Source organism: Grammomys surdaster, unplaced genomic scaffold, assembly GCF_004785775.1.
Source record: "Grammomys surdaster isolate TR1022 unplaced genomic scaffold, NIH_TR_1.0 126313, whole genome shotgun sequence".
Taxonomy (NCBI): Eukaryota; Metazoa; Chordata; class Mammalia; order Rodentia; family Muridae; genus Grammomys; species Grammomys surdaster.
Window position 1 is genome coordinate 11,120,237 of NW_021621113.1, and position 24,646 is coordinate 11,144,882.

Here is a 24,646-nt window from a genome sequence, read left to right on the forward strand (position 1 = left end):
CCCTCCCCCTCCCTTCCTCTTCCCCTCCTCCTCCTTCTCTTTTTCTTCACCTTCCTCCTCCTCTTCTTCCTCATCTGCCTCTTTTTCCTCCCCCTTTTTCTTTTTTAAATGATTTATGTTTATGAACATTGGTGTTTTGCTTGCGTATATATGTCTGTTTGTGGGTGTCAGATCCCCTGGAGCTGGAGTTAAAGACAGTTGTGAGCCATCATGTGTATTGAACCTGGGCCCAGTCCCTCCCGCCCTTCCTTGACTTCTATGTGGCCCTGGGAAAGTTCCGTGCCCTCTCTTGAGCCTCAGTCTCCTTACCTGTACCATGGCAGCCCCTCCTTTTCAGACTCCTGATAGGCTCAAATGTAGCCCCAGGTGGGTGGTATCATCTTAGAAAGATGTGGGGCTCACCCAGCTGTTGCCCCTGCCTGCCTGTCTGCAGATGAGCGGGGTAAGGACCACCTTCGAGCAGGCAAGCTCAACCTGGTAGACCTGGCCGGCAGTGAGCGGCAGTCCAAGACTGGGGCCACAGGCGAAAGGCTGAAGGAGGCCACCAAGATCAATCTGTCTCTGTCCGCGCTGGGCAACGTCATCTCGGCCCTGGTGGATGGACGCTGCAAGCATATTCCTTACCGGGACTCGAAGCTGACACGACTACTTCAGGACTCACTGGGTGGGAACACCAAGACTCTGATGGTGGCTTGCCTGTCTCCCGCTGACAACAATTACGATGAGACCCTCAGCACGCTGCGCTATGCCAACAGGGCCAAGAATATCAAGAACAAGCCACGCATTAATGAAGACCCCAAGGATGCCCTGCTTCGAGAGTACCAGGAGGAGATCAAGAGGCTAAAGGCTATCCTGGCCCAGCAGATGGGCCCTGGCAACCTGTCAGGTGGGACAGCCTGGGGTAGCAGGAGGGGGTGGGCCAAGCAGATTTCCCATTGAAATGCCCCTGCTTTCTCTGACTTCCACAGGCAGGTCCTTTGGCACCATTCAGCTCAGCATGCCCGATGGTAATGGCCCCTCTCTGCCTGTGGCCTCGGGAGGAAATCTGTCAGCTGCCTGGCTAGGGCTGGCTGGCATCTCCAGTCAGCCACAGCTCACAGCTCACACCCCACCTCAGGCTGTTCATCTGTCATCTACCTGTCTACCCGATTGTCTCCCTGGCTCAGTGGCAGGGACATGGTGTTCTTAGCCTCTGGGTGACTCACTTCCCCCCACCCCACCCCAGCACCCATAATCATGACTGTCATTTGCAGTTCACCGGGGAGGCATAGAAACTCAGGTCTGGATCGCAGGCCTGTGGGCTCGCAGAGACACCAGACTGTTCTGTTGCTCTGTCTCTTAGGAACAGTGAGCATAGGAAAGTCTAGCATCAGCCCCTTGGTCCTCAGGCCTACCTGGCTCTGTTGACCCATTCTGTACAGATCTCTACCCATTGCCCCACCCACCAGCCGCCCCTCCCTCTGCTCCCTCCTACCGACTCCATTGCCTACACAGCCCCTCCTCACCCACCCGTCCAGCATCCACCCACCCTCTTTCACTCCCACCCCCTTCTCCTATCCATTCACCCATTGGGATTCCATCCCCCATTCGTTCACATATCCAACCATTCAATCCTCCCGCCTACCCACAGTTCCCCTAGCACTTCTTTGTATGTAGACCAGGGCTGGACACTGGGGACACACATGGCTCAGACCCAGGCTGTGACTCTCTAGGAAAGAGGAGCAAATTTTAAGGAAGCTGGCCACACGGGCAGAGAGGATCCAAGCCTGTCTGGAAGGCTGGCATCAGTCAGACAAGGCTCCACAGAGGGTATAGTAGCTGAGCCCTGGGGCATGAGAATCATGTCTGCTAGGTCCTAGTGCAAAGTCTGAAGATTCCCCCAGACACCGCAGAACACTCATCTAACTCCACAGACTTCCGCTGGCTGCCTTAGGGCGGGGTGGGGAGGGGCGGGTGGTCAGGTAGAACATGGAGGAAGCAGCAGGATGCCCATCGTCCTTCTTCCTCCTTCCCTCTTTCCTGTCCTGACTGCACACTCCCAAGACTGGAGGAGGAATGGCAGGAGTGGATGCAGTCCTAGCTCCCCAGTGGGTCCCCAACCCAGCAGCTAACACAGCCCTCCAGAATGGGTGCCCTTCTTGGGTTAGAGCCCTGATGCTCAGCGGAGGGTAGCGGCTGGCCTTGTACCAAGTGCCGCTGAGATCAAGCGGCAGTCAGTAGTTCACCTGGTCTTGGGCCACGTGACCTATCCCCAGGAGCTTGTACCCCTTATCAAGATGGCGTCAGGACACCTGCCTAGCTTCTGCTGGAGGAGGAGGGGGAACCTCAGGAGACAACACGTGAGGGTGTAGCACCCATGTGGCCAGGGTCGGAGACCTTGTGTGTGAGACTCCCGAGCCTAGGTCACAGTACCATTGATGTACAGTGTGGCCTCAGCCTCCCGCTTCCCTCAGCTACTGCGTATTTCTTCTCTCTGTCCCTTTTGCAGGATGTGGTGTGTCTGTCTGCCTCTTCTAGCTACCTCAGTGGGCTCCTGTTTCTCTCCCTGACACCCTCCTCTCGCCCCTACTCCATGTAGGCCAGCCCCGTCAAATAGCCTCAATTTCATGGCCTCTACTGTGACCCTTCTCGAAACTCTTACTCTTGGGGCTGGAGAGGTGACTCGGTAGTTCAGAGCACTGGCTACTTTCCCAGAGGACCAGGGTTTGATTCCCAGCACCTGTAAGGAAGCTTACAACCATCTGTAACTAACTCCAATTCCAGTGGCCCTAGCACCCTCTTCTGGCCTCTGTGGGTACTAGACACACAAGTGGTACACAGACATACATATATAATGCTGGCACCATGCACATAACAACTCAATTAAAATGAATAAGTAAGCCAGGCATGGTGGCGCATGCCTTTAATCCCAGCGCTTGGGAGGCAGAAGCAGATGGATCTCTCAGTTTGAGGCTAGCCTAGTCTGTAGAGCAAGTTCCAGGACAGCCAGGGCTACACAGAGAAACCTTGTCTCAAATAACTACAACAAAATCAAATACATATACACACATACATACACACACACACACACACACACACACTCGTGTACACACACAAACATACATGTATATATTAAAGCCTGACTCTCCGGTTACCCTCTGCCCTTTGCCCACCTTCCCATACACTCCTTCAGACTTCCTCCCTGACATCAATGCTGACTGTACCCAGGTCTCCTGTGTCTTCTCCTGGTACTCAGAACAGAAGCTTTCAGAGCCTGGCCTTCCTCTCCTCTCTGTCCGCTGTCCCCATCACCCTAGACATCCCAGAGCAGGTCTGGACCCGCCATGGCCTTTCCACTCTCCTCCTCCTCCGTCTGGAAGCTCTTCCCCAACCTCTGCCTGACTCTGTCCTCTACCATCAGATCCAGCTCCAGCTGCTCTGCACTGAGGTCTTCCTGACCACAGTATCTGGGCCCTCATCAGTGTCTGAGCATCCTCCCTGCTTTCCTTTGTAACTGTTACATTTGCTCACTTTTCTTTTCTAGTGTATAGTGCGTGGTGGTGTGGCGGTGTGGCGGTGTCTAGCACTATGTCCTGAGTGTCCTGAACTCTCCAGTGACTGGTGGATTGCATTTTACATAGGGGTATATTTATGCTTGGTTCCTGAGTACTCACCCTCCATTCCTCCCGTCTCTTTCTCTCCAGCCCTGCTGTCCACTCAGACACCCCCAGGCCCAGTCCAGTCTGAGGAGAAGCTGCTGCCCCCCACTACTGTCCAGCAGGACACGGAGGCTGAGAAGCAGATGATCCGGGAGGTGAGACCCCAGCGAGCTGCCAGTGTAAAGGAGAGTGTGTCCCAAGGAGAGCCGGTACCTGCAGGGTGTCACCCCGCTTCACTGGGCCTGACACTATGGTGCCCACTTCGTTTCTGAGGAAGTTGGGGCTCAAAGACATGTCAGGACTTTTCCAAAGCTTTAGGGAAGACGGGAGTATTAAAGAGTTGGATCCAGCCAGGCAGTGGTGATACACACCTTTAATCCCAGCCAGAGTAAGTGAATCTCTGTGAGTTCGAGGCCAGCTTGGTCTACTGAGTGAGTTCCAGGACACTCAGGGCTACATGAAGAAACCCTGTCTCAAAAAACAAACAAACAAAACAAAACAAATAAGAATTGGACCCAGGATTTGAACTTGGGTTCCTGACCTAGACTACTGTTGATATCACAGTAGAACCTGTATGAGGAGAGAACTGGGGACCAGGGACATCCCCAAGAGAAGGTCTCCTTGGTAGTGCTGGGAAGTAGCTGGGTGCTAATGGCAATAGAGAGAGTGTCCCTTGAGTGGGAGGGCCCTTGGCAGAGGCCAGGCCGTCAGAGTGGACAGGAGCCTGTTTGCCTTTGGCACTGCAGCCAAGCCTGTGCCGGAGAGCAGCTTGGCCTGTTTAGCCTAGGGTGAGTGTAGCATCAGCATCCGAGTCATCACACTGGGTATCTCCCAGCATCCCGGGAAGCAGCAGGGCAGGAGATCTCCAGGGATACATACACAGGAAGACAGGGCAGGGATTTCCTCTGAATTCCAAGTTCTGTGGCCTTCCAGAGGCCACTGCCACTTGAAGACTGCCTGCTAGCTCTGCCTGGTGGCTTGACATTTGGAGGTCCCTGTGGGGAACTGGTTGTTCCCGAGGAGACCCTGATACTAGGCAGAAACAGTTTTTTGGAGCTCTGGCCTGGCTCCCAAGCCTACAGCTGGATCTCTTGCCTCTCAGCTATGACCTCAGTTAGGGGCCAGTCCTCGAAACTCTTGTCAGCCTGTGGGACAAGGAGCCTGCTTTGGTGGCTCCAGTCCTGGGAGCTCAGGCCTTTGGGATCATGTAGGGTGGGTCTGGGTATTGGGTTCATCTCTAGGACCCAAGCCTTGCCCTTAGTGGAGGTGACAGTAAGAAGAGACCCTCAGCCAAGCAGTGGTGGCGTACACATTTAGTCCCAGCACTACAGAGGCAGAGGTAGGCAGATCTCTGAGTTCAAGGCCAGTCTAATCTACAGAGTGAGTTCCAGGACAGCCAAGGCTACACAGAGAAACCCTTTATTGAACAACAAAGCCGAACAAAAACAAAAAACAAACAACAACAACACTAAATAAACAAACAAACAAAAACAGAAGAAGAGACCCTCTGGGGAGGACTAAGCTTATAGCACCACTCTAGGGTAGCAGTCCTTCCTATGTTAGGAGTGTTGGATCTCTGCAGGCAGCATTGACCAGGAGCCACACCCCAAGTGACTTGGAGTGGCTGTGGAGTGGCTGTGGAACCCTATAATGACTGATGGATTTGGGTCACAGATCCTCAGGGGAGAGGAGAACCAGATAATACTAGACTGGAACTCTCTACGGAGGCTTCCTTGTGGTCTGGTTGAATGTTGCCTCCCTCTAGTGGTCTCCAAGGAGAACACACCCACTGTAAGATACCACACGAAAGTGATAGGCGTTGCCCGCCTCTCCTGCCTGTAACCTAGGCCATCAGAGGTGTGGCTGTCTCCCCCACTTCCCTTCCATCCTCCTGTGCATCTTTCTCTTCTGAGTTATATTCTCTGAGTGCCTACTGTGTGCTGAGAACAGCATTCCAGGATAGTCAGACTTTAAAATGAAGCCCCTGTGTATACAAAAGGAACTCCTCTTCCTGGAGGCAGCTCAGCTGTGAGTGAGCTCCCGGCATGGCTCCGGGCTTCAGCCTCCAGTCAGACTGGGAGGTTTGGACTGGAGGGTTCCCAGGGTTATCTGGGTTTTCGTTGTGTAAGTCCTGTTTTGACAGGCTTCGTGGGCAGCAGATGGTTTGCGCTCTCTAGGCCAAGGTTTCGTTATCTGTAAAACATCCAGCATGGCAGCTTCCTGTTGTTTTGCACAGTCTGTACAAGGCTAAAAATCAAGGTCCCTTCTCACTACACAGAAGTAGGGGTCAGGGCTTGTACTCCAGCTTCATCTTCCCATAGCAAGCATGAACTGAGTGCCTGCTTGGGCCTGGGGCCGTAGCTGGGAGGCACACAGCCCTGGGCGTGGGGAGGGGTTGCTTTAAACACGGAAAAGGCCAAGACATGGAACTTTCAGCAAAGGTCCAGGACAGAGTGAGACAGGGGGTTTAGTATGTAGAAGCCATGGAGGGAAACCTGAAGACACACCGGATAGTCCTCAGGGGGTGTGCATGCTGGTGACGACGTCGCCCGGCAGCAACTCTCTAAACGGACTAATGGAAGCAGAAAGGATGAATGGCAGAGAGTGGCCCAGTTAGTCAGGAAGGCTCTATGAGCACCAACTTGCCAGGGAGTAGGGTAGAGCCCCTGAGGCAGGAGAGAAGTGGGTGTTTCTGGGTGAAGCAAGTTACCAGAAACCCAAATGTGCTAAGATGGTGACGATGACGATGACGATGACGACGATGATGATGATGACGATGATGATGATGATTGTGATGATGATGATGATAGGTAGAAGTAGTAGTAGTAAATTAAAACAACAAACACAGCGGGGAAGGGCCGAGGGTCCAGACTCTGAGCACCGCCATTGCTTAGTGTTACCAGCCTCTCCCTCACTGTGACAGAGTACTGTGACACTGATACAAACACCTTTCAAAATGAATAATCTGTTTGGCTGACTTATGGGATGGTGTGGTCCATCGTCAGGGCAGGCATTCCCCTATTCCTCAGGCCTGTCTGGGACCATCCTCACGGGTAGAGGTGTGTCTTCTCCCTAACCTGGGTGCTTCTCAGTCTGTTCAGGTTGGAAGCTATCAACTTCATTTCTGTTGTGAGAAAATACCCTGACAGAGAGCAGCTTATGGGAGAAAGGGTTGAGTTTTGCTCACAACTCCAGGTTTCACTCCATCGTTTGGCGGAAGTCAAGGCTGGAACCTCAAACAACAGTCATCTCCCATCCACAGTCAAGAGTGGAGAGCTGTGAGCACAGGCGAAGCACACTTGCTTGCTTTGCCCAGCTTGATTACACTTATACATTCAGGTCTTCCTGCCTAGGGAATGGCGCCACCCACAGTGGGCTGCATAAGTAACATCATCAAGGTAATCCTCCACAGACAAGACCACAAACCAACCCAGTGTAGACAGTCCCTCACTGAGACTCCTCCTAGGTGAGTCTAGGTTGTGTCAAGATGGCAGTTAAATCTGAGCATCACAACAGTCAAGTTGGCAACCATTACGCCCACCATGCATGAAGACCTGGGTGCCATACTCAGCACAGAGAAAAACAGCACAACAACAACAAAAACTTGTTAATTTTAAAAGAAGGAGCTGGAGCGATGGCTCAGTGGTTAAAGGTACTGATTATTGTTCTAGGGGGGCAGGGTTCAATCCCCAGTACTCCTAAAGTGGTTCACACCATCTGTGACTCCAATTCCAAGGGAGTCCAACACTCTTTTCTGGCTCATGTACATAGTGCACAGATCTACCCACAGGCAGAACACCCATACACTTAAAATAACGTGAAACAATAATTGTAAAAATGAGAAGAAGATGTCCAAGGGCCACCAGCGTTCCATCACATGGGGACTCAGGTTCGTTCAGTCAAGGAGTTTAGACTATCCATGAACCTGGAAGTCCCCCATCCTGGAAGTCCACCATCCTGGAAGCCCCCCATCCTAAGCAGAGCATGTGATGTTAAGGGGCGGGCAGCAGCAATGTGGGCTGTTGCTGAGGTTGGAGCAGGCGTAGATGTGGGGCCAAGCAGGATGCTACTGAGACAGAAGCAGATGCTGATGAGACAGCAGAGATGGAGAGGGAAGCGAGTGGTGGTGCACGCCTTTAATCCCAGCACTTGGGAGGCAGAGGCAGGTGAATCTCTGTGAGTTTGAGGCCAGCCTGGTCTACAGAGTGAGTTCCACAGAGAAACCCTGTCTCGAAAAACCGAGGGGGGAAGGGGTGCACTTGAGTACCACAGGTGGATCTGTGGCCTAGATGAGGGAAGGCGTTCGTGACATAATGCAGTGTGGAAGAGTTAGATCTAAACACTCGTGGAAAGCATTAGTCCATTACAACTCCACAGAGAATGGACAGAGGGCTGTCGCCAGAGAACTGTCACCTCCCTGTGACAAAGGGACTTTTACCTCATTCTCCCCTGCATTGTCTGAGTGTCCAGAACTGGAGGTCAGTTGTGAAGGCCGGTTCTGAGTCGGGGTAACTAACCACCTCGTGTCTCTCTCCACCCCAGGAGTATGAGGAGCGCCTGGCCCGCCTAAAAGCTGACTATGAGGCAGAGCAAGAGTCTCGGGTCCGGCTGCAGGAGGACATCACCGCCATGCGTAACTCGTATGATGTGAAGCTGTCCACGTTGCAGGAGAATCTGCGAAAGGAGAAGGAGACAGGTTTGCTCTGCCCTGGGGCAGCACGGGAGCCCACCGCCTGTTTTCCCTCACAGATGGCTGAAGGGTCCTCTGAGGTAGAGGACCAGCCAGGCAGGTCCCACAGTTGCCCTCCACCTATAGATGAAGAAATAGGCCCAGAGACAATAGGTAACTTGCCTTTGTCCACGTAGCTGGGCAGTCTGGGCCCAGAGCTGATATTGTCACACAACACTGGTGTTCTGTCTACAAGCTAGGCCACCTCTGGGCTTATTAGAGGAAGAAAGGATCCCATGCTCGAGAGGTCACTTCCTGTCCCAAGTTTCTGCATTTGCTAGTCGCTTACCGTTGAGCCCCTGCTACCAAGGCAACCACATCCTGTGAGGATCCAGTCGTTAGCAGGAACAGAAGTTTCTAGGATGTATAATTCAGCCACCCATGCTGCTGGGAGCCAGCTAGCTTCCTGCAGTTCACCATGGGCTGGCAGAGCCCGGCTGGGTGTGTGGTCTGTACTGATGGCGGGGGTGCTGTGTGCCTGGTGCTGTGGGGGTGGGGGCTTTACTTAAAACCTTCCCCCTATTTGGTAAGGTTAGATACTCTGGATCCTCACATAGCAGGTGAAGGAATTGGGGCCAAGGCAAGGCTCTGTGTGTGCTGTGTGTCAGCACATGGAATCTGGACCCCCTTAGGGGAGTCCAGGACACAAGTGATGAAGAAATGGATGAAGTTTGGTGATGATGGTGCACACCTTTAATCCCAGCACTCGGGAGGCAGAGGCAGGTGGATTTCTGTGAGTTCAAGGCCAGCCTGGTCTACAGAGTGAGTTCCAGGATAGCCTGGGCTACACAGAGAAACCCTGTCTTCAAAAAATAAAAAAGAAAGAAAGGAAGGAAGGAAGGAAGGAAGGAAGGAAGGAAGGAAGGAAGGAAGGAAGAGAAGGAAGGAGGAAGGAAAGGGAAGGAAAGGAAAGGAAAGGAAAGAAAGGAATGATGGTGGAGGGGGTGTAAAAGAGAGACTAAAGGTGTGAACTGGGAGCGAAGCCTGCCCAGCTGGGGAAGAGAGACCCCACTCCTCAGAGAGACCCGAGGCAGAGGGAAACATGGCTGCCTGCATCTCCTGCATCTCCTGCATCTCCTGCATCACACAGCCCTCCAGTTTGCATATTAAGCCTCCGTGAAGTCTCTGGTTTCTGGAGCTCTGACATTCAGTCAGCATTCATTTCTTCCAGGGCATCTGGAAGAGCTGGTAGACACGAGCCCTGATCTGCACTAGAGGAGGATCTTGGGGTCTTAGCTGAATGGTCAGATTTTAGGGGTCCTCAGCCTTGTAGACATGTAGGGTACCCTGCTCACATGGAAGAACCCAGCCATCAGTGGGTGAGGGGTTAGAGGATGGAGAAGCGCCAGTGCTACTCAGGGACGGCTTCCTGGAAGAGGGGGTGAGGGCAGGATCAGGTCCGAGAGAGGAGGCCATAGGGCAGGGATGGATGGCTGGAAACTGTAGCTGGACTCTGGGGATCTTCAGGGTTCTGACTTAAGCTGGTCTTTGAAACACAGTGGGTGTAGGGCCCCCTTCCCCTTGGGAGACTGCAAGATGTTCTTGTTCACTGCAGAGGCCGTTCTTATGGCGGAAGTCCTGTGTAAGACAGAGGTCATGTCCAGGGCCGAGTTAGCCAGCGGGCCCGAGTACTCACCTCCTTTGCAGTACGAGACTGCAGTGAAGCCCACCATCCTGTCCATGCCTGACATGCAGCCCAGTGGCGAGGTCACCAAGAGCCAAGCTCCCCCCGCGTTTGAGGAGCCCCTTACGGAGCTCTCCCGGTCAGAGGTTTCTTTTGAGTCCAATGAGTCATCCACTCTGGAAGACTCCTCCATGTCAGAGGCCTTCCCTGGACCTGAGGAGCTTTCCAACGTTGAGTTCTCCATGCCCGGGGTGCTGGCTGAGAGCAGGTACTTCCCTGATGAGTATCTCGGCCCAGAGGCTACTGCATCTCTGCTGGAGACAGAGCACTATGCCCGGGAAGATGAGCCGTCACTGGAGCCCCTGCGGATACTGGCAACCCTGCAAGATCCTTTTGCTGAAGTGGAGGCCAAGCTGGCCAGACTGTCCTCTACTGTGGCCATGACGGACTCATCCCAGACGGTCGTCCCCCAGATTCCCGAGCAGGCCCCTGAGCAGGTAGCTAATGTTCTATGGAGCAGTCAGGATGGACTGGGAACACAGGGGTCACTGCACATTCGGGTTCACTGGCCTCTGCTGCTCAGCGGTGCCCACCCGTGTCCTCCATGTCCTGTTTGGGGACCCTGCTGTCCTGTGGTCTGGAGAGGAGATACTCTGTCAGACACACACTGTGAAAGCTGTGATGGAGACCCCAGGTTGTTAGATGAGTATCTGTTGCTTTGGCAGGGCACCTGTGTGTGGAGAGGAGGGTGGGACGCTAAGTTACTGTAGCCAGCCTGATCTCCCAACCTAACAGAGCTTAGGGGCCTGGGGGTACTTTTCAAGACCACAGGGCTTGGGATTCCTTTTTTTTTCTTCCTATTTTTCTGTTTTCCTCATGTGAGCACATGGGTGCACATAGGCACACACACATAATCACACAGGCCTTTGAAATCCCAGCTTATACATCACGATGGAACATCGGCCATTTGCCTCTCTAGGCCACGGTTTCCTCCTTTGAACAGTAGAGGTTCTGATATGTGCTCTTTCTGAGCTAACATGGAACGTGTCCCTGGACACCATAGACACTCGCCTGTGCCCTCTCTCTCCCTGTCACCTTTTTACCCCAACAGCAGGCAGAGGAAGCCACGGGAAGGCAAGGTGAAGTGGGCATCAGGGAAGTGAGGAGGTAGAGGAGATTTCTGACCCAAACATCCCCCTTTTTCCTCCCCCATTTCTCTCCACAAGCAGCCATCCTCCACTGATCTGCTGGAGCCCGGCGACATCAAGTCAGAAGCTGATGTGGCTGACAACGTCCTCCTCAGGACTGTGAGTACCTGCCTGGCCCTCCCAGTGCCTGGCCCTCTCAGTGCCTGGCCCAGCTCTCTGGCTTCCACCCTCCCTAGGCAGGTGGCCCATGGCTGAGCAATGTTTAAACAGAGGATTGCCACGCAGTGTATCGGCAGTGTGACTAGGAGGCCTTCTGTAGTTAGCGGCGTTGGAGGCCACTGTCTTAAAGGAGCAGAGGCAGGGCGTGGAGGTAGGACAAGGGCTACAGGAAGGCCTGGTGGCCCTAAGACACTGCCAGTGACCTCCTGTAGGCCTGTTATACCCGATTTGGATACCCTTTGTCTTCTGCTTGGGACAAGGCATAAGACAAGGGGAATGAGAGGAGGCCGCAAAACCTTTTCATGTTTAGGGAGAGCAGTTATAAGCCTGCAAGCTTCTAGGCATGGTCACAGGGCTGGGTGTGGTGGTAGGTAGCAGACAAAATGGTGGGAGACCCCTACTAGGAGGTGAGACAGAGGCAAGGAGGAAAAGCTGGGAGGAACGTTTCTTTTTTTGTAACTTTTTCTTGATTCTTTCTGAATTTCATATCATGTACCCCAATCCTACCCATCTCCCTATCCGTTTATCTGCCTTTCCACCCTTGCAACCTCCCCTGCAAAAGAGAAAGAATGGAAGGAAGAAAGAAAGAACAAAAAAATCTTGCCTTGGAAGCTGCGGTGTGTCACTGTGTGTCACCCACCATGTGTAACTGTGTGTCTCACAGTACACTCTTTTGTCCACACATCTTTACTTGCAAATGTTCACTGCAGTGAGTCACTGGTCTGGCTGAAGGTCTCTCGTTTCTGCCATATTATCAGTACTGGATCCTCACTGGGACTCTGCTTGGATATCCTGTTGTCCTGTGTCATGGAGATCCTGTGGCTTAGGATCTGCAGGACTGGCTCTTTCATATCCTCCAGCTGTTCATTGATGGGGTGGATGTTGGAGTGGGCCAGCTCAAAGCCTGAGAGGCATCTGAGTCGATAAGATTGCCGGTTCTCTGGCAACCACACCACTAGGGCTAGCTCTACTGTGCTGCCCAGGTGAGGGGTAGGGCCTGCTTTCCCGAGTTGTGCAGCCAGTGAGAGACAGGGCCATTGGGAGAAGCATTTCTTTTTTTTTTTCTTTTTTTTTTTTTCTTTTTTTTTTTTTTTTTGGTTTTTCGAGGCAGGGTTTCTCTGTGTAGCCCTGGCTGTCCTGGAACTCACTCTGTAGACCAGGCTGGCCTCGGAAATCCACCTGTCTCTGCCTCCCAAGTGCTGGGATTAAAGGCGCTCACCGCCAGTCGGGAGAAGCATTTCTTACCAAAGGCTTTCTCCACAAGACACCAAGGCCCCCCAGGGGGCACAAAGGTGGACAGGTGGGGTGCAGAGGATAGTTGGGAGAAACACAGCATAGGCAGTGTCCAGGGAAGAGATCAGTTTCCTGGGGATGAATTTTCATGGGCAGCAATGGAAGGTTCTGGAGTGGAAAGGGATGCTATGGTCAGTTTTCCTGCCTGCCTTGGTGATGGATTAGGGATCTCAAGAGTGGAGGCTGGGAGCCCATTTGGGGTGTTGGTGAAGACAATTGTAGTAAGAATTCGTTTGAGTGCGGGAAATTGGTTACAGCTTGCTTCAGGTCGCATTCCTATTGTGTTACGGCCATTACATACAGACATCTGAGCCTTTTCTCTTTTCATTTGCATATGCATGCGTGTACATGTTTTGCATGTGTGTGGGCCCATGTCTGCTGGGGCACATGTATGTGGAGGCTCACATACATACATGTGTATGTGGGAATCCTCCCTGATCATTCCTTGTTCATTGAGGCAGGGCCTCCCATCCAACCTCAGCGCTCACCCCACGGCTGCTCTCTGGAGCCAACTTGCTCTGAGGTCCCCTGTCTCCTGTTTTCAGAGTCTGGAATTACAGGGGGTGTACATGGGTTTTGGGGTGTGGGGGGAGTGAACTAGGGTCCTCGTGCTTCTATGGGCTGTAACCACTGAGCAATCTCCCCAGCTCCTGGCACATGGGACTTTTGGAGCACCCTGGAGCTCAAAACTTTTCAGATTTCTATGCACATTGGGTTTTAGGGTTTTGGGTTTTCTATGCACTTTGGGGTTAGGGGTGCTTGGCCTGCATGTCTAAGCCGGGGTGAACTGTGCAGGCTCATTCATGTCCCCTTCCCATCTTGTCTCCCTGCGACCAGGAGCCTGATCTAAGCCTGAAAGTGGCTGAGGAGGTGGTATCTGAGGCGGAGACTGGGGTGTGGCTGGAGTCTGAAGCCCATGTGGCCCAGGTGGCCCAGGTGTCTGAGGAGGCCCAGCCTCAGCCTTTGCTGGCCATGGCAAGCGTGAGAAGGGAGAGTGTAGGTGTGGAAGTGGCTGTGTTGACCGAGGAGCTGCAGCCTGTGGATCAACAGCAGGTGCTGGCCCGGTGAGCACCAGGGGTCAGGGGTCAGGAGCCTAGGGGATGATGGGAAAAAACCCTGGCCAAGGTTGGAGGTTGAGGAGTTATAGCCTGGGCTGGGGTGAGGTGAGATCCACTTCTCACCCTCTACTGAGCCCACACTAGGCTGCTCCTCCACTGTAAGAAGGGCAGTGGGGCAGGGGAGGTGCCACAGCAGGCCAGGTGCCACAGCAAGCCAGATGCAAACTGTGGCACACCACCCCTATGCTGATAGAGTGCGGCCATGAGCCTGCTCCGCTGCAGTATTGGGAGTGGCTCAGCCCTGAGCAAGCAGCCCCAGCTCTTTGCACCTCACTTGTACCACTCTGTAAAGTGGATTGTGGGGAGCAGGTGGCAGGTGCCAGCGGGCCAGCGGGATCTGTGACACTTGCTTTCTCCTCCTGGCTGCAGCTTGCAGATGCTGGAGCAGCAGGTGGTGGGGGGCGAACAGGCTAAAAACAAGGACCTGAAGGAGAAGCACAAGCGGAGGAAGCGGTATGCAGATGAGCGCAAGAAGCAGCTGGTGGCCGCCCTGCAGAACTCAGATGAGGACAGCGGGGACTGGGTGCTGCTCAATGTCTATGACTCTATCCAGGAGGAGGTGCGGGCCAAGAGCAAGCTGCTGGAGAAGATGCAGAAGAAGGTGAGGCCCTGTCTGGCTCGGGTCCCTGGCTCCACGGCCCAGCCAGGCATCGGCATGCCTTGCTAACAGCTGGTGACCCTGTTCTTCACACAGCATTTATTAAGTGTCTGCTGTGTATCTCTTCTGCTTCTCCAGGAGAAATGTCTGAATAGGGCATGGTGGCCAAGGCTGGGGTGGTGTGGTTGAAAGCCATGGGTTTTGCAGGTCTGTGGATACAGGAAGTACTTATTACATGCTGGAAGGGAGGGTGGTGCCTGTCCAGTCAAGGCTCAGATGCTAGACAGTGTCAGTGGGGCAAACTGGGGAGCCATTGTTGAGGAGCTGCTGGGGGCCAGTCTGGGGATAAAGCTGGCAGCCAGGAGCTGCTCACCACTGGTTGCTTCTCCTTGGCTCAGCTCCGGGCAGCAGAGGTAGAAATCAAGGACCTGCAGTCAGAGTTCCAGCTGGAGAAGATTGATTACCTGGCAACCATCCGCCGGCAGGAGCGGGACTCCATGCTCTTCCAGCAGCTCCTGGAGCAGGTGCAGCCTCTCATCCGCAGAGACTGTAACTATAGCAACCTGGAGAAGATACGGCGAGAGTCGAGCTGGGATGAGGATAACGGCTTCTGGAAGATCCCAGATCCCATCATACTGAAAACCAGCCTCCCAGTAGGTCAGGAGCTCAGCTGCCCCGCCTCCCACCCCCACCCTGCCCCTTGGACAGCTGGCCACCTTGTGGAGGGACAAAGCCGCTCTTCCTGCAAGCGGTGGGTGCATCCCACATGCTATCCCTGAGGAAGTGTGCTGTGGAGACAGACAGTTGTGTGCGTGTGTGTGCGTGTGTGTGTGTGTGTGTGTGTGTGTGTGTGTGGAGAGTCACCTCTGTGACACGAGGATAATGAGAGCCCCTTCCTTAAAGCGGCTGTGAGCCCTGTGGTGTGCTCAGGCACATAAACACCTCAGAGTGCTGCCTGGCACAGAATGAGTGCTTGGTTCTGTCACCGCTGACACGTCCTTTGACAGTCTCACAAAGGATCGTGATTAAAACCGGATCTCAAAACCATGCGCAGTCATGCGTGCCTCTCATCCCAGTATTTGGGAGGTAGAGGCAGGAGGATCAGAAGTTCATCATTATTCTGGGTTTATGTGAGACCCTACTTCAAGAGTGATGCAAAACATGGCCTGGATGGGGTGGCTCAGTGGTTAGGAGTACATGCTGCAGGGGCTGGAGGGGTGGCTCTGGTTAGGTACATGCTCTTGCAGAGGACCAGAGTTTGGTTCCTGGTACCCACACATTGCACACTGCCAGTAACGTCTGCTCCGATGGAGTATGGCTCCCTCTTCTGGCCTTTGTGGGTACCAGGCATGTGCATACTGCACATACGTACTGGCAAAACACTCACACATGAACTGAAGATAAACTAGTAAATAAAACCATGAAACAGGGGCTGGAGAGATGGCTGAACAGTTAGAAACACTGGCTGCTCTTCCAGAGGACCCAGGTTCAATTCCCAGCATGCATAACTATCTGTAACTCCAGTTCCAGGGGACCTGACACCCTGATACAGACATACACACAGAAAAAACACTAATGGCCATTAAAAAACAAACCGAGACCATGAAACTAAAGCAAAGAAAAATGAAACAGTCTTTTTTTTTTTAAAGATTTATTTATTTTATTTATATGTGTACACTGTAGCTGTTAGACCAGAAGAGGGCATCAGATCCCATTACAGATGGTTGTAAGCCACCATGTGGTTACTGGGAATTGAACTCAGGACCTCTGAAAGAGCAGTCAGTGCTCTTAACCACTGAGCCACCTCTCCAGCCCAAAATGAAACAGTCTTACGGGCCCACATTCACAGCCAGAGCCGTGAGTTAGACTAGGACCATAGAAACCAGCTGTTCAGGTTCAGCCTCTGCTTTGGCCGTTGACTTCCTGTGTGATTTTGATGAAGATCGCTGCCTTCTGAGCGTTGGATGTGGTGACTTTGAGAACCCATCCAGCTCTGATGAATCTCAGAGTAAAGTCAGATTTTCTGTGGGTCATCTTCCAGCTAGACATAACTGTGGTCCTTTCAGAAGTAGGGGTGTGCTTGTGTGCATGCACACGTGTTTGTGTGTGTGCATGTTCCTGCATGTGTTCATGCGTGTGTGTGTGTGTGTGTGTGTGTATACTTCCACTTTCTTGTATGGCACCCTGCAGTCCTCTTTCTGGTCCGTGTCCATTCATGCCTCCATCCCTGAATTGATGGGTAGCCACAGATGCCTGTCATCAACTAAAACTCCAGCCAGCTCCGTTTCCCATGAGCTCTGGATGGCAGCAGCCTCCCCAGTCATTACCTGGTGTCCATCAGGAAGGAGTGATGTTGCTTCCTATAGCTGAGTCCCCTTGTCCTCATCCCTTGACTAGGCTGGGAAGTACCCCTTGTTTGCTGCCTCCAGCCAGGCCTGACCCCCACCCCAGGCAGGGCTGTTCCTTGGGCACCCTCCTTCTGGCTTCTCAGGTTCTATTTTCTCATAGCAGTTCCAACTGGGGCACAGAACAAGCAAGCTAGAAAAACCTCTGCAGTAGACAGTGGCGAGCCACACATGGTAAGGCCCAAGGGTTGGAGTGGAGGGTTGGGTGGGGGTGGAGGTACCTACAAAGTGTGTCGGTGAAGCCTCAGGATGCTTTTGCCTTGCCTGGGGATGAAAGCCAGGAGCTGGGCCTGGACCTGTTTCCACTACTGTCAGGCACCTGGACCCCTAGGTCCCGAATTCAAAATGACAAAGGAAGAGTCTATTCCAACCAAACACATACTAGGGCAGCTCATGGTGGCTGCCTATGGTGTCTCATGCTGGCCTAAGGCTGCATTTACCTCAGTGGCTTAACTTCCTAAGAAAGAAAAAGCTTTAAACATGTTTAGCCTGGGACTTCAGAGAGATTATATCAGAACATACTTAGTTTCAAGTGGTAGATGCCGGTCAACCCAAAATAGAAACCTCCCTGATCCACATTAGATGGATCAGGCACGCAGGCATGGCTCGATCTAGGGGCTCAGTTGGCTCTGTGTCGGGCTTTGCCCTGTATCTTTGCCTCTGAGCTAGCCAGCTATGGGCTTTCTTCCCAAGATATGGGGTGGGGGGAGATGGGGGAGGAATGGCTACTGGCAGCTACAATGCCAGTGGTTCTTAACCCGTGGGGTCCAGACCCTTTTTTGGGTTTTGAGTGACCCTTTCACAGGGGTTGCATATCAGATATCCTACATTTCAGTATTTACACTGTGAGTCACAACGGTAGCAAAATCGCAGTTACAGAGTAGTAATGAAATAATTTTATGGTTGGGGGTGACCACAACATGAGGAACTGTATCAAAGGATCCCAGCTTTAGGGAGGTTGAGAACCACTGCCTTAAGCCATTGTTACATCAAAGCTTGTAGAAAGACTGGGATTGGCTCTGCCGGGTCACATGCCTACTCGTGGACCAGTTCCTACATTCATACAGATGTAACTCTGTGGTTGGTGATAGCCTGGATCCTACAGCTGGGCCTGGGACTTCTCTCCCACCTGGATGGGGAGAAATAGCTACCCAGTGTAAACCATTCCGACTAAGGAAAGCTAGCTTATTGTGGCCATTTTGAAAAAGAATCTTCCCAGGAGAGGGAAGGGAAGAAGTATTGGCCACAAATGTAGCTTACGTTCGAGTTCTTGCTGTTGTTTTGTTTTTGCATTGTGTGTACATGGAGGGACTGAGGCCATGTATTTCTGTCACCCTTGCCCATGGTGAAGCTGGAGGGAGGTACATGTACCTCCCATCTCAAGGAAAGGGAGGGGAGGCCGTGACTTCCCCACTCCAAGCTGCCTGGGTCTCCACCCTGAGAGTCCTGGGAGTGACCCCAAGAGATGTCTAGCACCAAATGGTGCCACGCATCCCCAGAAGCTCTTGAGCAGGGGTAGGCCCACAGTGGCTGTCACTCATGAGGTTCTGAAATCTCAGCAGGAGGAAGACAGGTATAAGCTGATGCTGAGCCGAAGCGACAGTGAGAATATCGCTAGTAACTACTTCCGGTCCAAGCGGGCCAGCCAGATCCTCAGCACGGATCCCATGAAGAGCCTCAGTGAGTATCCCGCCTGCCGGGGGTTTCCCCTCCTCCACACCCGCTGGGAAATATGCCACACGGATGATCTGGGATTCAGGCACGAAACCCTCCCCCATGCAAGCCTCAGTTTGGTCAGCTGTGAGCTGAGGGGTATGGCACCCGCTTCTCAGGATCAGAGGAGACATAGGGCCACATAATAAGATGTCATGGTAGTCAGTCTTTACTGTTACGATGAAGGCCTGAGAGAAGCTCCTTAAAGGAGTGCCGGGAACATGGCTCAGTTGATAGAGTACTTGCCTGGCCTGTACCAGGCCACAGGTTCAATTCCCAGCACTGCGTAAAACAGGCTGTGATACTTGCCTGTAATCCCAGCTCTTAGGGAGTGGAAAGAAGGGGCTGAGAAGGTCAAGCTCACTGTTGGCTACAGAGAGAGTTTGAGGCCAGTTATGTGAGACCCTGTCTCCAAAGAAGAAGGGTTGAGAGACTGGTTTGGTCCTACAGCTTCTACTTTGGATGAGAGGCTGAGGGGGAGACCATGGTAGTGGAAACCTGCTTAGCTGCTCACATCATGGTGGCCACTATGGTAACCATGGTAACCAGTAAGCTTTTAATATGGGCTTCCCCACTCTGCTTTTCTGATCCATCCAGACTTCTAGCCTATAACATGGTATTACTCCCTTCAGGGCATGTCTTCCTTCTTCATTTGCTACCCCATAGACCACTCTACTCTGGAACCTACCCTCCCACGCAGACACACTCAGAGATGTGTGTTGCAGGGCTCTTAATACAATCAAGTTGATAAGATTAACCTTCACAGGGACTGAGAGTTGGCTCAGTGCTCAAGTGGTTAAGAGGACCTGGGTTTCGTTCCCAGCGCCTGCATGGTGGTTCACCACCATCCATAACTTCCTGTTCCAGGATCCAGTGCCCTATGTGACCTCCTCGGACATTGCACACATGTTGTGCACACACATACATACAGACAAAGACACTCATACACACAAAACAAATGTAAAGTTTTTAAAGATGAACCTCAGTATGGACTCTTCCTGTGTGCTCAAAGGGAGGGTCTGTTTTTGACACGGGAACAGGCCCTTGCATGGGGGTGCATACGTCAGGCATCCTCAGAATCTTTTGTCCCCAAAGGAGGCTATGCCAAGGAGCAGAAAGGTCCCCACTGCAAAAACAGTTCCGAGAATTAGAAAATCACTTCATTCTTCTCTCAAAACTAAAAACGGGCTGGTGGAATGGTTCACTGGATAAACTGGGATAAAGGTGCTCACCTCCAAGCCTGAGGACCTGAGTTTGATCCCCAGGCCCCTTGTGGAGAAAGAGAGAGAGCTAATCCCCACAGGTTGTTCTTTAACCACTACACAAGCACTGTGGAACAAACAAACAAATGAACGAATGTAACAGAATTTTGGAAAAACAGAACCCACAGGGCTTCCAGTAAAATATCCATTAGAAGCAAACCTTAGGGCTGGAGGGACGGCTCAGTAGATAAGGTGTGAGCTGCTCTTGCAGAGGACCAGGGTTTTTAGTTCCCAGCACTATGGCAACTCATAACCCTCTGTAACTCCTGTTCCAGGGGATCTGCTGCCCTCTGCTGGTCTCTGCAGGCACAGCACACACATAGCACACACACATACGTCCAGGCAAAACATCTATACCATAAAAAGTAAATCTTTTTAAAACTGACGTTAAATTTTTTTTAGATTTATTTATTTATTATATATGAATACACTGTAGCTATCTTCAGACACACCAGAAGAGGGCATCAGATCTCATTACAGATGGTTGTGAGCCACCATGTGGTTGCTGGGATTTGAACTCAGGACCTCTCTGGAAGTGCAGTCAGTGCTCTTAACCACTGAGCCATCTCTCCAGCCCACGTTAATTTTTTTTAAACTTTCTAAACAGAAATCAGAGACAGAGTAAGTGAGGTTGAGTAGGAAAGGGAAGATCAGTGAAGTCCCTGAGGGGCTGCCACTGTGCCCAAGTAACAGATGAGGAAACTGAGGCTTAAGAGCTGACACTGGTAGGAGATGCTGGACTGCTCTTGGTGTGCAGGCTTCTTCTCTGCCTTAGGCACTAGGCTGAAGCCTCAGTTAGAGGCTTTAAAATCAATTCCCTACCCTAGACCCTTCGGACACAGAAGTGATACTAGGTCTAGGTCTGAGGTCCCAGCAGAGCAGGCTTAGAGGAGTCCCAGCTGCAGAGCGAGGGTCTCAGGTGGGCAGGTATTGCCAGACCCTCTGCCTTCCACGGGTGGTGCTGTCTTGGCTCACTGGTGCCCTCTGCTTCTTCTCCATAGCGCATCACAACTCACCACCGGGGCTCAATTCCTCTCTGAGCAACAACTCTGCCCTGCCGCCAGCCCAGACCCCTGAAATGCCCCAGCCCCGGCCCTTCCGCCTGGAGTCCCTTGACATCCCCTTCTCCAAAGCCAAGCGTAAAAAGAGCAAAAGCAGCTTTGGCGGTGAGCCTCTGTGATCCAGCTGCCCGCTGCCATCTGCTTTCAAGTTTCTAGAAACTTCCAAGTCCTCTCTACGAAGCCCCAGCCAGGCCTCCTCTCTCCTACTCCACAGCGTCCCCAAGCCCAAGGGGATCTTAGCCCTGGGAAGACACATTTCCTCCCCTGTTCCCTAGAGAACTCACTCTGGCCCAGGGCCTGAGCTTTGTGGAAGTTGGACTATGCTTCTCAGAGAGAGGCCTGCTCCAGCTGTCCACAGGAGCCAGTGTTCCCACTGACTTGCCTGCCACCGAGCCTACACTAGCCAGTGTGGGTCTACCTCCACGGGCTCAGATGCCCACGGACCTTCACAAGCATAGAAGCTGCCACACGGACGAAGCTCAACATCTTGGTGACTAAGATTTGGGCCTCTGTGATTGGCCCCTTCCAAGGGAACCTGTGACACACAGTGGACACAGAGCAAGACCTGGAGCCAGCTGCTGTGCCTAGCCTACCCTTGGCTGGACAGCAGCTGGGTTGGCCTGCAGCCCAGAGAAGGTGCTTTCCAGTACACTGCCCAATAAACTGCCTTTTAGAATAAGCTCCCCTTCCCAACCCTCCAGTGCTTCCTGGGGCCTGCCCTGCTGTCCTGCAGAGACTGGCGACTGCTTGCAGCAGCTCCAGAGGTTCTGTCACCAGCACAAGTGACTGTAGAAACAGAACCATGTCTTGCTGAGGGGCAGAAATGGCCTGGGTTTTAGTATGTGTGCACGTGTGTGTGTGCATGTGTGTATGAATGTGTCCATGTATGTACATGTGTGTCCGTGTATGTCCATGCATGTGTCCATGTGTGTATTTGCATCCATGTGCATGTACATGTATGTGTCCATGTGTATGTATGTGTCCATGTGTGTATTTGCATCCATGTGCATGTACATGTATGTGTCCATGTGTATGTATGTGTCCATGTGTGTGTGCATGTGTGTCCATGTGTATATGTGCATGTGTGTGTGCATGTATGTGTCCATGTGTGTGTGTGCATGTGTGTCCATGTGTATAAGTGGATGTGTGTGCATGTGTCCATGTGTGTGTGCATGTACGTGTCCATGTGTGTGTGTGTGCATGTGTGTCCATGTGTGTATGTGCATGTGTGTAGATCAGAAGGCAACCTCAGGGATCATTTCTCAAGGACTTTGCCAACCAAGCTACCTTTCCAGCCTGGGTCTTTTTCTTTTTTACATTTATTTATTTATTTATTTAGTGAGGGCACATGTGCCATGGCATGCAGGTGGAGGTCCGAAGATAACCTGTGGAAGTCAGTTCCTTCCCTCTGCCATGTGGCCCCAGGGATTGAATTTATGTCATCAGGCTTGGCAGCAAGAGTCTGCACCCACCAAGTACCTCCCCATATGTCCCAAACCACCCAAGACCCCCCACCGCCTTTATTGTATGTGCCTAGGTTGGGGAACATGTCATGATGCTTAGATGTGGAGACGAGAGGCCATCTTCTAGGGATGGCTTCTCTCCATCCATCACTGTGGCTTCTAGGAATTGAACTCAGGCTTGTGCAGCAGGTGTGGTTACTGCTGTCCTGCCAGTCTTCAGGGCCCTGAACTGGAATTCCGTGTCCTGACATAGCCAGAAAAGAATCCAGGTTGCCCTGACAGTCCTCCCCTCTGTATTCCAAGCCTGACCTGGGTGAGCCCACAGTCAGGGAGATGACAGGTCCTGGGCCACCTCGGTAAAGTAGAGTTGCACCCACTTCATGGTGTTCAGTGAAGGGTTAGAGTGTGTGCCAGCTCTGTACTGAGCTAGCTCTCCCACTTTGCCTCCTTATACCAGTGACTGTGGTAGGCCTTACCCTTGGGCCAAGGAGTTCACTGAAGAAGCCAGGGTACTGGGTGAGACTACCAAAGGCCACTGCAGTAGAAGCAGTCAGGGGAGGCTCGCTCAGGTTATGGTAATAAAGCCCCAATCACCCCCTAAGAAAAGTGAAGCTATAGATCTCTAGTGGGGATCCTGGGGAGGGCGGGCACCTCTGGAGGGAGCTGAAAGAGCAGCAGGTAGAGAGTGGGCAACTCAAGGGTGTGTACTGAGGCTGGCAGTACTCAAAGAGCAGACAGCAGAGGGAGATGAAGGTATGGGGATAGGTTTAGGTGGGTACCTGAAAGGGTGGCCCAGCAGTGGCACACTGCTAAAGTCAGTGTTCCTGAGTGGTTGGGTTGGGCTGCAGAGAAGTTAGGAACAATAATTTTTTTTTTAAAGATTTATTTATTTTATTTATGAGTACACTGTCGCTGTCTTCAGACACACCAGAAGAGGGCATCAAATCTCATTACAGATGGTTGTGAGCCACCATGTGGTTGCTGGGATTTGAACTCAGGACCTCTGGAAGAGCAGTCAGTGCTCTTAACCACTGAGCCATCTCTCCAGCCCCGGAACAATAATTTTTATATGGAGACAGGGTCTGAACTTTGGTGTAGCTGAGGGCAGCTTTGAACTAATCATCCTGTTTGTACCTCAAGTGTTGGGGTTACAGGTGGCAGCCGCCATGCCTAGTTTTCTATGACACTGGGCACCAGGCCTTCCTGCATGCTAGGTAAGCGTTTTACCCACTGAACTACACATCCCTAGACCTCTGCATTTTATTTCTGTCCTGAGTCTTGGATTGGTGTGTGTGTCAGGAGACAACTTGCAGAAGTCCGTCCTCCCTTTCCACCGTGTGGGGCCCAGGGATTGAACTCAGGTCGTCAGTGTCTGTAGCAAGCAAGCACCTTTACCAGCTGAGCCATCTTGCTGGTACTCCATGTTGGCTTACAGACAATTCCTCTAGGCTCCACGCAACAACTCGCATACCGCCTGCCAGGTGCGAGCCAGGCATATAAGGACTCCTCGGTTATCCCAACTCTCTCTGCCTCTCTCTCCATTTCCTATTCTCTCTCCCCTCTCTCCTTCACTCCCTACCCACATGTTCTTAGGTAGCCTCTTCTCTCCCTGTCCTCCTCTGTCCCCTCTTTCTGTCTCTACTGGGTCCCAGATCCCCTTCCCTGTCTCCGCCAATACATTTTCTTTACACTAGGTCTGTTGCATGGCTTGACTGTTCAGGAGTACACCTTGGCTGGGCCCGCCAAGTTGCTCCCTCCCGCCGCATTATACCGCCGTTTTATAAAGCAACACCTCCAGCTCTCAATATATAACCCTGGCAGGTCACTCTGTGGGCCAGGCTGGCCTCAAAGTAACAGAGATCTGCCTGCCTCTGCCTCCTACCCGAGCGCTGGAATTAAAAGCACGAGCCACCAAACCCGGGTGTGAAGACTCTTTTAATCACTAACCTGTCCCTTGGCCATCCACTGTTTCCGGCCTGGCCAGAGCCTATTTTCCTCACCTTATTGCTCCCTAGAGATAAGGGCCTGCTTCCGAGCCCTTTAGACCAATGACAGACGAGGAAGTGACCCCTATCTGGTCCAAGTAGTGGGAATTGCGTCCTGTGGGAATGGGCTGGCTGGTAAGGACCAACAGCACAGGAAACAATAAAGTCTAGAGACGCTCGAGGAGAGTTTGAGAGCCGCGGCGGGAGCTGTCCCGGGCAGAGGCAAAGGGCGCCAGGCTTTATTGATTGGCAGCAGCTATGGAGCTGTCTCTCCTAGATTGGTCCTTTTCCATGGGGGAGGCGGAGCCTCAAGTGCATTTCGCCAATAACGTACGGAGAATCGGCCTCCGAAGGCCCACTTCCGGCGGCGTTCCCTGCTTCTCAGTCCGT

At 52.5% G+C, this 24,646-nt stretch overlaps 1 protein-coding gene across 3 annotated transcripts in view; it reads left to right on the forward strand.

The window, feature by feature from the left end:
* Positions 1-21,487, forward strand: part of Kif17 (kinesin family member 17) — a 36,711-nt gene extending 15,224 nt beyond the window's left edge. The window contains exons 5-15 of one of the 3 annotated variants that reach the window (XM_028759701.1): positions 434-886; positions 3,684-3,793; positions 8,181-8,334; positions 9,923-10,488; positions 11,218-11,298; positions 13,489-13,715; positions 14,139-14,370; positions 14,766-15,024; positions 16,876-16,946; positions 18,332-18,452; positions 20,749-21,487. In XM_028759701.1, the coding sequence (XP_028615534.1) occupies positions 434-886; positions 3,684-3,793; positions 8,181-8,334; positions 9,923-10,488; positions 11,218-11,298; positions 13,489-13,715; positions 14,139-14,370; positions 14,766-15,024; positions 16,876-16,946; positions 18,332-18,452; positions 20,749-20,927 (2,453 nt within the window). In that variant the 3' untranslated portion in view covers positions 20,928-21,487. The remainder of the gene's footprint in view (positions 1-433; positions 887-3,683; positions 3,794-8,180; positions 8,335-9,922; positions 10,489-11,217; positions 11,299-13,488; positions 13,716-14,138; positions 14,371-14,765; positions 15,025-16,875; positions 16,947-18,331; positions 18,453-20,748) is intronic. The other 2 variants (XM_028759703.1, XM_028759702.1) reach the window with 2 other exon arrangements.
* The last annotated feature ends 3,159 nt before the right edge of the window (positions 21,488-24,646 follow it).